The sequence below is a fragment of the Ictalurus punctatus genome, chromosome 1 (genome assembly GCF_001660625.3).
Source record: "Ictalurus punctatus breed USDA103 chromosome 1, Coco_2.0, whole genome shotgun sequence".
Lineage (NCBI taxonomy): Eukaryota > Metazoa > Chordata > Actinopteri > Siluriformes > Ictaluridae > Ictalurus > Ictalurus punctatus.
In genome coordinates this window covers 28,229,144-28,243,766 of record NC_030416.2, presented here as the reverse complement: position 1 = coordinate 28,243,766, position 14,623 = coordinate 28,229,144, and the positions used below count along the sequence as shown (strand labels likewise).

General features: G+C 39.4%; 1 protein-coding gene across 1 annotated transcript in view; it reads left to right on the top strand.

Moving 5' to 3' along the window:
• The window catches only part of sspo (SCO-spondin), a 103,169-nt gene that overhangs the window by 13,807 nt on the left and 74,739 nt on the right, over positions 1-14,623 (top strand). The window contains exons 14-30 of the mRNA XM_047158090.2: positions 35-253; positions 823-988; positions 1,174-1,426; positions 4,502-4,679; positions 5,467-5,561; positions 7,098-7,354; positions 8,737-8,871; positions 9,095-9,297; positions 9,382-9,509; positions 10,259-10,368; positions 10,555-10,704; positions 12,023-12,116; positions 12,281-12,690; positions 12,881-13,117; positions 13,541-13,771; positions 14,278-14,400; positions 14,518-14,618. Coding sequence (XP_047014046.2) covers positions 35-253; positions 823-988; positions 1,174-1,426; positions 4,502-4,679; positions 5,467-5,561; positions 7,098-7,354; positions 8,737-8,871; positions 9,095-9,297; positions 9,382-9,509; positions 10,259-10,368; positions 10,555-10,704; positions 12,023-12,116; positions 12,281-12,690; positions 12,881-13,117; positions 13,541-13,771; positions 14,278-14,400; positions 14,518-14,618 — 3,090 coding nt within the window. The remainder of the gene's footprint in view (positions 1-34; positions 254-822; positions 989-1,173; positions 1,427-4,501; positions 4,680-5,466; positions 5,562-7,097; positions 7,355-8,736; positions 8,872-9,094; positions 9,298-9,381; positions 9,510-10,258; positions 10,369-10,554; positions 10,705-12,022; positions 12,117-12,280; positions 12,691-12,880; positions 13,118-13,540; positions 13,772-14,277; positions 14,401-14,517; positions 14,619-14,623) is intronic.

The window sequence follows — 14,623 nt, the reverse complement described above, 5'->3', positions numbered from 1 at the left end:
CCAAATCCATTTATGTGTCTGTACACTGTAACAGGTGAGAGGCCTGTGTGGGACACTGACTTGGAATCAACACGATGACTTCACCACACCAGAAGGGGACATTGAGAACAGTGTGACCTCCTTTGTCTCAAAGTTTAGCCTTGGATCATGCTATTTGCCCTCAGCAGTGACCTCAGACCCCTGTAACACCTACACCCAGCACAGAGAGTATGCAGAAAGTGTCTGTGCTGTTATCCACAGTCCTGTGTTTCAGGTTAGCATGGATTTATGACTTATTCAGGAGTCTGGGCAAATGTGTCACCGGTTTGTCAATGGTTGCCAGAGTTGTATTGCTTGATATGGAGTTGGTTCCCACAGACTGAGCAAAGGTATTGTGCAGGATGGAAAAAATACTCTGACAGTGTGAATGAATAATAAAAATGACAAATGATTAAACTTAGATGTACACACAAGGAATTACATGCACAAAGAAAACATGCTTACAAGTGCTATGAGCCATTTTTAAGAGCATTTTTTTTTGTAATATTTATGTTGTCTCACATTCTGGCGACTGTGTTGTGGAGTCTGTGGTGGTCCAGGTTCTGTAAACAGAAAACATACAAATGATGTCAACCACCAATATTCAACCAGTCGGAGAAAGAAGGCGTCTCTATTTGCTGTTTATCATGTTTTGCTGTTATCATGTTATCTGTTCCTATAGAAAGCTTTGCCACCTAGCTTTGAAAGTTGTGTTTGTGTGTGTGTGTGTGTGTGTATGTGTGTGTGTGTGTTTCCATGTATGCAGTATCTGATTGCTGACTATAAGTCTCTCATCTCTCTCAGAGCTGTCATGACATGGTGGAGCGGGAGCCATACATGCGCCAATGTCTGAGCGAGGTGTGCAGCTGCACCCCACACACACAGTGCCAGTGTACTGTCCTCACTGCCTATGCTCAACATTGTGCGCAGGAGGGCGTGCTAGTAAGCTGGAGAAACCACACCTTCTGCCGTAAGAGCTTACACCATCATCACCTAGCTTTGACATTTTAACTGGGTATGAATGGTGGATGTAGTTTTTAGATGTTGTCAAAATGGTCATTTATAAAAAGTAACAAAAAAAACAAAAAACAGTAGCGCCATTATTAAATGAACATAACTACCTATTTTTTTTATTGTGTCTCGTTCTCCAACCAGCGATGCAGTGTTCTGGGGGGCAGGTGTATCATGAGTGTGGCCGGCCATGTGGAGTCTCATGTACTGACCTGCAGCAGAACTGGAGCTGCCAAGAGGATGCAGGTACTCAGAGCTGTGTACCAGGCTGCCAGTGTCCTGCAGGTCTGGCACAGGATGACCAGGGCCAGTGTGTGCCAGTCAGCATGTGCCCATGTGTTCATGCTGGAGTTGTCTATCAGCCAGGACGCTCTGTGCAAATCAACTGCAATACCTGGTATGGAAAAAATAGAGCATTTTATGTAAATTAAGTGCAGTATCTTTTCACCTTCTCTGGTGGAGTTTGTTTAGGTAGCAATCACACTTAGGTACGGAACAAAGCAAACAACCTTCCAAGCTAGGGAAATATACTCCAAATATTCACATCTGTATCTGTATTTGCATTTATACCCAAACTCAGTTGTGTTCAGTGGAGTTGAGGTCAGGGCTTTGTGCAGGCTACATGAATACAATACATGCACTCCAACCTTGGCAAACCATGTCTTCATGGAGCTCGCTTTGTGCACACGGGCACTGTCATACTGGAACAGGTTTGGGCCCCTTAGTTCCAGTGAAGGGAAATTGTACATATTCTATACAGTTGTGTGTTTCCAACTTTGTGGCTACAGTTTGGGGAAGAACCACATACTGTATGAGTTTGATGGTCAGGTGTCCACAAACTTTTGGCCATATAATGTATCCGACAACTCGCTCACACCCACATGGGGGTAAAAACTTACCATTTGCATAACTATTTTAAAAAAATCTATCTATCTGTTAATCAGTTGGTGTTCTCTGTACTTTCTGATCAACATCAGCACCTCATCGAACGTTCCTTTCTTTCATGGGCTCTTCAAGACAAATCCTGATCCAATATGAAAATAACTTCAAGTATCAGTTTCAATATGATTCAGACTAGGCAAATTAACTAAACATGTGCTATATAGACCAGGACCATATATAGACAACTGGAACATTGTACAACTGGAGCATAGTGCAACTATACATAGTGCAAGTCTTAGAAAATAAATATTTGTAAAATGTGCATTATTTAAAACGATAAGACTATTTAAATATTTTTAAATGCTTTTTACTTAGAAAAAAAGGCACAAACTGTCTGCCAAATCATTTTTGTTCATTCCTGGTCTAGCCTTGCATGCACACACTCACGTCCACACACCACATTGCTCGTAAAGTACACACCGTACTATAAGCAGTTGCCTCATAATTACTTCCTTATTGCATAGTTTCAGTGCATCGTCATTACAGTTGCGCCAAGAATGTCCAATTGCAAACTCCAGTTGCATTATATGTCACTATAACATATTGTCTCAGGGGTGCTATAAGGGAGGGAAAGTCAGGGGCCAAAAGCTCAGACAAGGGCTCTGGGACATATGTTAAGGCATTAGACTATTGGAACAGAATGGTCTGGTGGGTCTCACCACTTTTCTGGAATATATTACTGGATTGTAGAGAGAAAAAGTCAACCCTAGAAAAAGAGGCTTATCCCAGTTTCTCTGTGATAACACGTTTATGATAAGTTTTTATTACCATCTAAAGGTAACCTTTTATCTTACCCTTGATAACACACACAATGACTCAGCATAAACCACATTTTATCACATTTAATTTTTTTTTTGTGCTTGTGAAACATTAACATGCCCCCTTTTTAAATGTCAGGAAGGTAGACAGACGCTTTCATAACCTTGGATTACATATTACAAGTCATATTAAATATATGAAAGCCAGTGTCTGGTATGAAATTGCTTTTGTCTCAGCAGTTTAAAGATATGAATGAACCCCTATGCAAAAACAGCTCAGTGGTCAAAACATTGGACTACTGATCCCAAAGGTCATGAGTTCAAATGCCAGCACTACCTAGCTGCCACTGTTGGCCACTTGAGCAAGGCCCTTAACCCTCAACTGCTCCGTTGTGTAAATGACATGAATATAAGTTGCTCTGGATAAATGTACTAGCTTAATTTGTTCGCACTTTTTGATTCCATTTTTTGGCTAATTATTGAAGATTTGTAGTGTAGTGAGTTAAACTTTTACCTGGCTCTATTATCTATTATCCTTATCATGTCTGGCTTTATGATGCTACCAAATAAAATACATTTGTTAGCAAGCTGGCCTATTTATGAAGAAGATTAAATCAATCACTACTAAACAGCAGGTAAAAGATTGTTGGTGACTCCTGCGAGTTCCTGAGATAGGAGAGCTCTGATGAAGTCACTCTATAGCCCGTTGCATTTCCTATTGGGATAGGTTGACTTCATTGCAGCTTTTTTTTATCTTTTATTACACAGAACAAAATGGTGGTATTAAAGGCATGCCAGTGTGTGTGGGCTTGTTTTTATATCTTGGTAGGGACCCAGAAGCTTTTTTACAAAAACTTTTTTTTATTGGTTACTGAGGTTATGTTTATGATTTGATTCAGGTGAAGGCATAGACATCAATTAGCTGTATTCATAATTTTATCAATGGAAAGTGTGTGTGTGTGTGTGTGTGTGTGTGTGTGTGTGTGTGTGTGTGTGTGTGTGTGTGTGTGTGTGTGTGTGTGTGTGTGTGTGTGAACACAAGTACATGTCAGAAATGTAGATTTTATTGGTTATTGTCTAATGGCAAAATATATTGAATCATAAAGCGATGCACTATACTAATCCTCATTAGATTGTGACAGTGCGTAAGGAGTTTTTTCCTTTTCTTCAGCCGATATTTAATTGATATGTCACACAGAATTATTTAAATGAATGATATATTTGATGTATGTACATGTCATTTAGTCCTTGACTGTATTTAATCAAAATATAAAGAGCTAGCCCATGAAGAGTTCGAATAATACATGACATTTTTCTTTTTTTTCACCGATGGGCTTGCTTCTGGTTGGGCCACATTAACATTTTTCTTTCGTTGGAAAAAATAACCATATCAGTCTATCTCTTCTAAAAGCAAACCAGTATTCAGTTTCTGTTATTTTCAACATCTTTGCAGGTAGACAGACTGGTTATTTAAAGAATAACGGAGAACACTAGGTGTTGGTGCTGTTGTGCACATGTTGCTGGTGATTCATGTGTAATCATGTCAGGGTTGTTAGTATCAGTGTGCTCTGTGATTGTTACAATATTGTTCTAAATTATTATTATTATTTAAATGAATAGGCCAACAAGCCAGACAGAGGGCTATTTACATCCCATGCGCCTTTAGTTTATGTCCTGTGCTATAGACCTTGACAGCATTAAGTAAGTTTCAGTAAACTGATAGTCACATAATATGTTCTTAACTCTTGCTGTGTGTTTTTCTCTCTCTGTAGTGTGTGTGGACATGGGGTGTGGAACTGTACTGATCATACCTGCCCTGAGGTTACAGAGTGCCCTGGCTCCCTGGTCTTCTCCCCTCGATCTTGTCTGAGGACCTGCTCTAGTCTGTACAAGGGGTCCTGCACAGAGCCCATCTATGGCTGCATCTGTCCTGAGGGAACTGTGCTCTTGGTGTGTCTGCTTTTTCATTAGTCTATTCAATTATATCCACTTTAACAGGGCCATTATGCAAAAATGAATGCTGACATCTACAAAGGAGTAAGATTGCTTTCTTGGGGCCTAAATCTCACAGTGTATATACAGTTCATTGAATTAAATTTAGTATATTGTTTCTGTATACTAATGTATCTCTCATCAGTATACATTTCATACTGCTAGTGTTGCTGTAGATGTTTTTTGGGGTTTTTTTTGCTTGTTTGTTTTGAGCTGCTACAATCTTACAAATTTATATCTGCAAGTAAATCCTTATAAATATAGAAATTCATTATATAGCAGGGTTAGATGCTGAACCCTTTTAATTCACTTACACACACACACACACACACACACACACACACACACACACACATATATATATATATATATATAGGAGTCTAGGAGTTTGATCCAAATTTAATACTATGAAAGTGCTGATGTGATACAATATCTGTATTTATATTTAGCATAATGTATGACGATTCATTGAAAGCTCATGCATCATGCGAACCAAGAATATTGTGAGAAGTTAAAAACTTCCCAATCCCTGCTGCTATGATGCTGATGGTGATAATGATTGTGTGGCAATAGTATTTTCACTGTTGTGTTACAGCTAAGCCAAGATGTGTACTTTCCCATAACCACTGCTGGAGCAGTATTCTACTATACAAAAAAAATAATGGGCTTAATTAAAAAACAAAACAAGTGGGGACATTGTATTTAATCTCATCCACATATAAACCATGTGTGTTTTTCTCCACAGGGTGATCAATGTGTGTCTCCTGATGAATGTCCATGTCACCATAATGGCAGACTCTTCTTCACAAACGATACCATTTCTAAAGACTGCAACACATGGTGAGCATTTTGGTCACTAAGGATGGATTAAATGATTCATTTATTCAAACTGAATAAATAGATTATATATTCAGATTAGAGACACTATTTTGCTATGGCTGTGGCTCAGGCGGTAGAGCAGGTTGTCCACTAATCGTATGGTTGACGGTTCGATTCCTGGCCCACATGACTCCACATGCCGAAGTGTCCTTGGGCAAGACACTGAAGCCCAAGTTGCCCCAGATGGCAAGCTAGCGCCTTTCATGGCAGCTCTGCTACTATTGGTGTGTGTGTGGATGGGTGAAGGCAGGAGTTCCTAAACTTTTCCAGGGCAAGGCCCCCCAAATGGCATTAACATTTGACTGAGGCCCACCTTTTGCAAGATGTCTTTAAAACACATTTAAAATACAGATTTCTGAATATATACCCCTTTTTTATTATTAATAATTACATCTTACATCTTTACATTACATTAGGAATTGATTGTGTGTGTGTGGTTGTCTGAGAGTGAGAATTTATTTTTCACACCAAATTGTTGAGGCCCCCTGGTGGCAACAAGGGGGCCCACTTTGAAAACCACTGGGTGAAGGAGAAACAGTGTAAAGCGCTTTGTAGAACCGTTAAGGATAAAGTGCTATATAAGTGCTGACCATTTACCATTGCTAATTAAATTATTATGCCCATTATGGAAAAACTACATACATTTCACCTCTGCATGATATATGATTGCATATTAAATTAACATATACAAAGGCATTTCTGTCATGTAATGAATGCTGAAATAGATGCAAATGCAGGTAAGGTAGTGTTAATGCAAACAATCCAAAATGTAGAGCAAGAATAAAATAATTAAAAAAAACAAACAAAAAAAAACAGAGACAGACAGACAGGTCAGGCAGACAGGATGTCAGTTGAGGTAGTGTGTGTGAGTTGTGTGTGAGCCATGTTTGGAGGCCACAGTGCATGTTGGGAAATGGAGTCACTAGACTGGGTTGACCTAACAGTTTCAACATGCTATACCCTAAAGTCGCATTGTGAATTCAAGTAAACACATGCCATCATGTGAATTATATGTAATCACATGTGAAAAAGAATTGTTCATGTGAGAAATCAAGACACACATACACAAGCGCACACACACACACACACACACACACACACACACACACACACACACAAGCACACACACACACACACACACACACACACACACACACACACACACACACACACACACACACACACACACTACATGTGAAAAAGTAATGTGAAAAGCCTAAACACCGCATGGGTAAATTTCACATGGGAATTGTGTAATTATTCACATGTGTAGTTCATGTGAGTTTTCAGAGGGTCCTCTGTATATAATTATGGTTATTTGTTATTTTATGTTATACATCAAAGACATAATTACATATGCATCAGGTATCAAACCCAAACGAACTACAGAAAAATTGTGCAAGATTTGCCAGTATTTTTTCCTTTAAATATCCATGAGTAATTTTGTTTGAACCATTTTGTAGTCTTCACCATGTTGTACTCTTCTTTTATCTACAGTGTATGTAAGCAGCGTCGATGGCACTGCACCCAGTCATTATGCGCTGGAACATGTGTAGCTACAGGTGACCCACATTATGTGACCTTTGATGGTCGCTGTTTCTCCTTCCTGGGAGACTGTGAGTACATGCTGGTGCAGGAGAAAGAAGGTTTGTTCAGCGTGACTGCAGAGAACGTACCCTGCGGCAGCACTGGGGTCACCTGCACCAAATCTGTCACACTGAGCGTCGGCAACACCGCCATTCACCTGCTCAGGGGTCAGCCTCTCAAACGCACCATAAATTTCTCACCACACAAAATTAAGCTGTTGAAAAGGAGTCCAGTTTATGAATTGATTTGCTAAATCTCAGCACACTTATTCTACTCTTGTTTAACACCTTTAGGCACAAGTGTCATTTGATGGAGCATAACATTTTTTTTCTCCATTTCACCGTTTTTTTTTTTTAATGAACCAAACTTTGCCGTCACGGGTGGAATAGCACCGCAAAAGATTTGATATCAACTGGCACATAGAGACCTTCACACCCATACACCCATATGGTTCTTCCCCAAACTGTTGCCACAAAGTTTGAAGCAAACAATTGTATAGAATTTCTTGTGTGCTCTGTAGCATTGAATTTTTCCTTCACTGGAACTAAGGGGCCAGGCCCAAACATATTCCAGCATGTCAATGCACATGAACATGTACAGAGCCTCAACCCCACTGAACACCTTTGGAATGAGTTGAAACTGTACTCCAGACCTCCTCGTGAAACATCAGTACCTGACCTCACTAATGCTCTTGTGGCTGAATGAGCCCAAATCCCCATAGCCATGCTCCAAAATCTAGTGGAAAGCCTTCCTAGAAGAGTGGAGGTTATTATAACAACAAATGAGGGACTAAATCTATTATGGGATGTTCAACAAGCACATATGGATGTGATTGGTCAGGTGTCTACTAAATTTTGGCTTAAGGCTTAAAAACCTTGTCCCATTACTTTAAGTAGTTTTATGTCCCCTTACTTGGATAAAAATTGCTTTACATTCCAAAAATCTAGTTGTGGCTATTTAACATGACTCAAACAGCTGTTTAGTCATTATGCATGAAATATACAATTAACACAATTTAAAAAAAACCCCAACAACTAACAAAATCTAATTAAATACCAGAATCAAATTTATTGCTAACAATGAAATGAGGAATTAGCCGATATAAACTGTTTGCCACACACAGGAGTTGATTAGACTGGCTACTGCAGCAGCAGCTCACCTAATCATAATTTTTAAAATATATACAGTATAATGTTTTTAATCTAATCCAAAACCACTGACCCAAAAGTCATGAAAATACAGAGAATACACACCAATGTCCCTGTCCATTATTAGCAAGCAACTGGATGTAGATTTAGATCCTTCTTGAGCAAGACAGAGGTAATAGTGGCAAGAAAAAAATAGAGGAACCAAAATCAAACAAGAACTCATCTTCTTTTGGGCGACACCACCAAATATACAGCTCATTATGATTGAACTAAACTGACTATTTAATTTTTTTTTAAAATATATATTGGGTCAGATATGCGATGAGACATTTTTACACAAATTGTTTTTCACACAAAATGTACGAGAGTTCTTATGACTGATTTGTGTTCACTTTCTTCAGGAAAGGCTGTGACAGTAAACGGCATGCCTGTGACTCTTCCTAAGTCTTACTCAGGCAGTGGCTTAATGCTGGAGAACATCGGTCTGTTTGTTTCTCTCTCGTCTCGACTTGGTGTTACACTTCTTTGGGATGGAGGTATTTGTGAAAATTACTTGTCAATTTAAACAAAAAGTTCAACTACAAAAAAAAAAAATGCTTATAATAATATCAGCAATCAACTGGTGAAGATTGATTGTGATATCATTGTTTAGAAAATATACTCTATCACTTGTCTTGAATGGCGTGTGCACACTGTTTAATAATATTAATAAAGGACAATCAAATTTTCATATTTTTCTAAATGGTCCTGTGTGAAAAGGCATGCGTGTGTATGTGCGGTTGGAACCCCACTTGCGAGGCCGGGTTGGTGGTTTGTGTGGGAACTTTGATGGAGACACAGAGAATGACTTCACCACAAGGCAAGGCATAGTGGAGTCCACACCAGAGCTGTTTGGGAACTCCTGGAAGGTTAGCCCATCCTGCCCTGATGTCTCTGAGCAAGACCTGCGTGACCCCTGCAACGTGAGTGAACATGACTCTCTCTGTGCCGTTTCTGCCATTTCAGCTCCATTAATTCTAAGAACATTGTATCTATCCTCATTGTAGATCAATCCTCACAGAGTGAGCTGGGCAAAGAAGAAGTGTGCAGTGATTACCCAAGAGATATTTGCCTCATGTCATTCTGAAGTCCCGCACCAGCAGTACTATGATTGGTGTGTCTTTGATGCCTGTGGGTAAGTGATGAAAGAAAGACTTTTTGATAAAGGAATAGTTTGGTGAAATAATCAAAGTGAGATCAAATTTGCACAACCTTTCCCTTGCCCTATATGAACTGATTAGCCTAGAAATGTTTTCTTGGCTCTGCGCCATTAGCCATTAGGCTAATAAAAGTCCACGTCATACCAAACTAAAACGTTTATTGGTACTTTCGTTAAATAGCATTAAACTCTATAATTTCTAGTAATCTTATGCTTGATATTGGAGCTTGGTGCTTGTGTTGGTTTCTTATATCATCATCAATGAAGCTTTATTCAGAGGTTCTTTTAAAAATTTATTGATTTAATATCACATACAATTTATTGTTGTTCTACAATGATAACCCAGGGCTAGTCTTTCTATCATGTAAAAACAAATTACATGAAAACGCAATTAGTTTTGACATAAGCCTATGCTACAGTGCCCTTCACTAATATTGGCACCCTTGAGCAATGAAAGCTGTGAAACACTTACATTTAACAAAAATATTTGTTTTTTTAAACCTGTGTTATGTTTTCAATTATTTTTATTAAACGATCAAAAGGTTAAACAATAAAGACAATTTTTCACAGCCTTCTTTGCTCATATTTACCAAGGGTGCCAATAATAGTGGAGGGCACTGTATATTCTGAATCATTGTTTTATAAAATATATATGTAATGCCTATGAATGCATTATAAAGGTAAGTGTGGTCCTGCAACTTGAAATGTCTGTGTATATGATGTAGCTGTGATTCAGGAGGAGACTGTGAGTGTCTTTGCACAGCCATCGCTGCCTACGCTGAGGAGTGCAACCGTAGAGGAGTCTACATTCGTTGGAGATCTCAAGAGCTTTGCCGTATGTATGAGTGCTCTACCATAGCTATCCAAAAAGCACAGTGAAATACAAATGCAATGCTTTTTATAAAAAATATTGCAAAGTGTTCTGGCATAATCCTACCTTTTATTATCCATACCGTATGCCAATTCAAAATCACTGCATATGACTGAATTTGAGATGGTTCCTCCCCACCTCTATCTCTAGCCATGCAATGTGAGGATGGTTTGGTTTATGAAGCCTGTGGTTCTGCTTGCTCTGATGTCTGTCCTGGCAGCTCTCCTAGTGCTGACTCTCACTGCAGCGCCCTCTCCTGTGTGGAGGGCTGCTTTTGCCCTCAGGGAACCGTCCGCCACGGTCAGGACATTATTCCTTTTTCCATACTTTTTAAAAATGCATACTGCAACTGTGATCGATTCTTAAACAAATATAATGTTTTGGCATTAACAACATACTGTGCGTGGTTCATACACTATATTTTTAATTTCAGACACAGAGGTCTGTATACAGCAGTTACAAACATGGGTCACTATGTTTAGTGACTAAGCAGAAAGATTTGCTATGGTGCAACAACAACAAAAAAAGGAATTATATAGGCTTATATAATATAACTTCAATTTACTGCATGTGTATTAGTGTGGGTTTGTAAATGCATGTAATTATTCTTGAAATGGTAATTTTATCAGTTATATAAAACCAAGATAATTGTGTCAAATTATGTCTGTCAAGCATAATTTCTTCATCACCAGTAAAAGTAGTTTTTTTTATTGTTTACTAAAACGAGTAGTGACCATAATTCATAACATACAGAGAACCAAATATCAGTCCTCAAGGCCATTAAAAGTGTCTTCAGAGCATCCATGAAAGTCATTAAATCTTCTAGCTATTAATATTCAAGCAAATAGTGTGAGCACATAATATTCATATATATTTAAATTTACAAAAATAAAAATATAAAAATAGATAGGGATCTCACTGTTTAGATTTAGTCATTATTCGTTGCCTAATTTGTAGGTGCTGGGGTTTTATTATTATTATTATTTTTTTTGCGTAATGACATATAAAAGCAAATATTAAAACATTACACTGAAAGTTATTCAATAATTATTATCTATGTAACCAGAAGAAGTGTTGACATTTACGTTCCAAGGAAATCTTCATAAAAGGCAGCGTGTGGGATCAGGTGGTAGAGCGGGTTGTCCACTAATCGTAGGGTTGGCGGTTCGATTCATGGCCTATATGCATCCACATGATGAAGTGTCCTTGGGAAAGACACTGAAAACCAAGCTGCTCCCAATGGCAGGCTAGCGCCTTGCATATCAGCTCTGCTACCATGGGTGTGTGAGTGAATGGGTGAATCAGAAATAGTGTAAAACGCTTTGTAGAACCACGTAGGTTAAAAGGCTCTACCATTTGTGACATGAAAAACAGAAATCCATAAATTATAAACAAAAAGAAACCTTGTCAACATGGCTGTGAGATACACAGTTACGGAAGTGACAGATTATCTGTACACCAGCCACAACTAGACTAAGTGTGCTAAAGTGAATCCTATATTCTTGTTGCAAATTGCAGCTTATTGTCTGGAAAAAATGATATACTGTATGTACATGTTGGGTTAGTGTGTGACTGTATCTGTTTATAATAACATCTAATTTTACTCTTCCCACTGCAGGCGATAGCTGTATTTCTCCCTCCGAGTGCCCGTGTGAGTGGGATGGCTCACTGTTTCCTCCTGGAGCTGCTGTAACTGAACATTGTCAGAACTGGTCTGTCTGAAACCATTATGGTCATGCGAACAGATCATGAGACCTTTTTGCTAATACATGATTGTGTACTTATGAGCTTAGCCTTCAACAATAATCATAATCAAAAATCCCATCATCATCCAGAATACATGTCATCATTTAGAAATGTATGCTTGTGTTTTCAGCTCCTGTTCTAAGGGCACCTGGAACTGCACTGGCCCTGCATGTCCTCCAACCGTTCCCTGTCTGGATTCAGAGTTCCAGTGTAGCGGTGGTTCTAGTCGCTGTATTCCCTCTCTCTGGCTCTGTGATAATGAGGATGACTGTGGAGATGGATCAGATGAGCTTTGTCCCACCACCTGTCACCCTGAGCAGTTCCGCTGCTCTGGAGGAGTCTGTTTACCCCTGGAGCTGCGCTGTAATGGCCATCCTGACTGCGCTGATCAGTCCGATGAGGAGTTTTGTGCTCCGGTTACAGCAGTCCCAGGATGTGGTTCTGGGGAGTTCCGGTGTGCTAATGGACACTGTTTGTCTGCCTCTAAAGTGTGCGATGGACGACTGGACTGTGGGTTTGCTGACGACTCAGATGAGAGAGGTAACTAATGAAGTACTTCTGCTCTGAGCTTCTGTCTACTGTTAAAAGTGCTATACAAATACAGTGCTATTAAATTGAATTGAATTATTCTCTTGCATGAGCTTGTATATATTTTCCCTGAAATTAGATACTCATGAGTTGACAACTCATTGTCTCCCTAACTGCCTAACCTCCCTAATACCTGAAACAGGTTGTGGAGTGGTGTGTGCTGAACAGGAGTTCCGCTGTTCAGGCGGACGCTGTATTCTCTATTTGCATCGTTGTGATGGTCATGATGACTGTGGAGACTTTAGCGATGAGCGTGGGTGTGTTTGTGCTCCGGGAGAGTTCCAGTGCCCTGGTGATCAGTGCGTGCCTGCAGTGAGAGTATGTGATGGCCGTAAGGACTGTCCATCTGGGATTGATGAAGTTATCTGTCCTGTTAAAGGTATTTTCCCCCTGGAGCATAAACATATATGCATTATTAACTGATTACTGGTATAGGCCTTAGTATTATTTATTGGAATGTCCTGTTAATATTTAGTATGAGAGTCAACCAATACCTGATACAGATCTGATATCAGCATCCTCATATTAACATAGAAACAGACATGATACCAGTCCAGAATTTCAGACAAATGTTGGCACAATACAGACAGTTAGGGCATCCTTAATTATTTTTGACATTACTTATCTGTATACTTATGTTCTATAGTTGAATAATTTGACTGGGTTTGTGGATCTTCCACAGAATATTAAGATGAATATCACATAACAGATAACAGTACTAGATGTAAAAGTAATGAGTTCCTCCTGCTTGAACACTCATTTCAGATTGTAATCTCTGTGAGTTTACGGTTCTGTGTTTCAGACTGTAATCAGCATGAGTTTGGGTGTGCAAATGGTCAGTGTGTGCCACTGGCTTGGCGTTGTGATGGTGAAACAGACTGTCTAGATGGAAGTGATGAACAGCAGTGTGCCCATGCTTGTGGACCTGATCAGGTCTCCTGTCAGAGTGGAGACCAGTGTGTCCAGCATGTGCATCTGTGTGACGGGACACCGCACTGCCGTGATGCCTCTGACGAAAGCGAGGACAATTGTGGTGAGATACTTTTTCACATGCACTAATAACTCAATGTAATACAGTTTCTTGTTGCTTTGTTATAACTGTTATCTGTAATTGCTTATGCCTCAAAAGTATAGAAAATGGCTTTTAATCCCCTCTAACTTTGCTATTGTGACCCTGACGTTGGTATTTTGATATTTATCTGTTTGCATTGAGAAAATTGGTGAATTTCAATGTTTTTATTCTCGTAAAGTATTAATTAAAGTTGGTCCAATTTGAGGATCAAGACGTGTTGCCACTAGAACTCCCGCCAGGAAATGTGGAAGGAAAATGTGCGAAATAAAATAAATTAAATTAAAGTTATTCTCAGTAACAAAGTATCACAATTTGCATCCGGTTCTATCTGTCATACACTTGCTAGTTATTACATGTGTGTGTGTGTGTGTGTGTGTGTGTGTGTGTGTGTGTGTGTGTGTGTGTGTGTGTGTGTGTGTGTCTTTGGGTGAGTGTTCATCCCTGTGTTCTCCCACATCTTTTAATAGGGTCCACACGAATCCCACCCTGTACTGGCAGCTTCTCATGTGATAACAGAACATGTGTGAATATATCACGTGTGTGTAACGGTATTCCTGACTGTCCCAGAGGAGAGGACGAACTGGTTTGTGGTGAGTCTGCAATTGGTTCTCAAAAGTACATTGTGCATGACACAATAAAGGAGAACAATGCAGCATTAAACATTATTTTACCATGTGTCCAATCCATTCTTCCTTTCCTATGTACAGAAAAGCCCAGTATCTCTCCACTGCCCCCTGGTGACAGGAACACTACTCACACTTGTCCTGAGTTCACCTGCTTGGATGGATCCTGTGTCCCTTTCAAATCAGTATG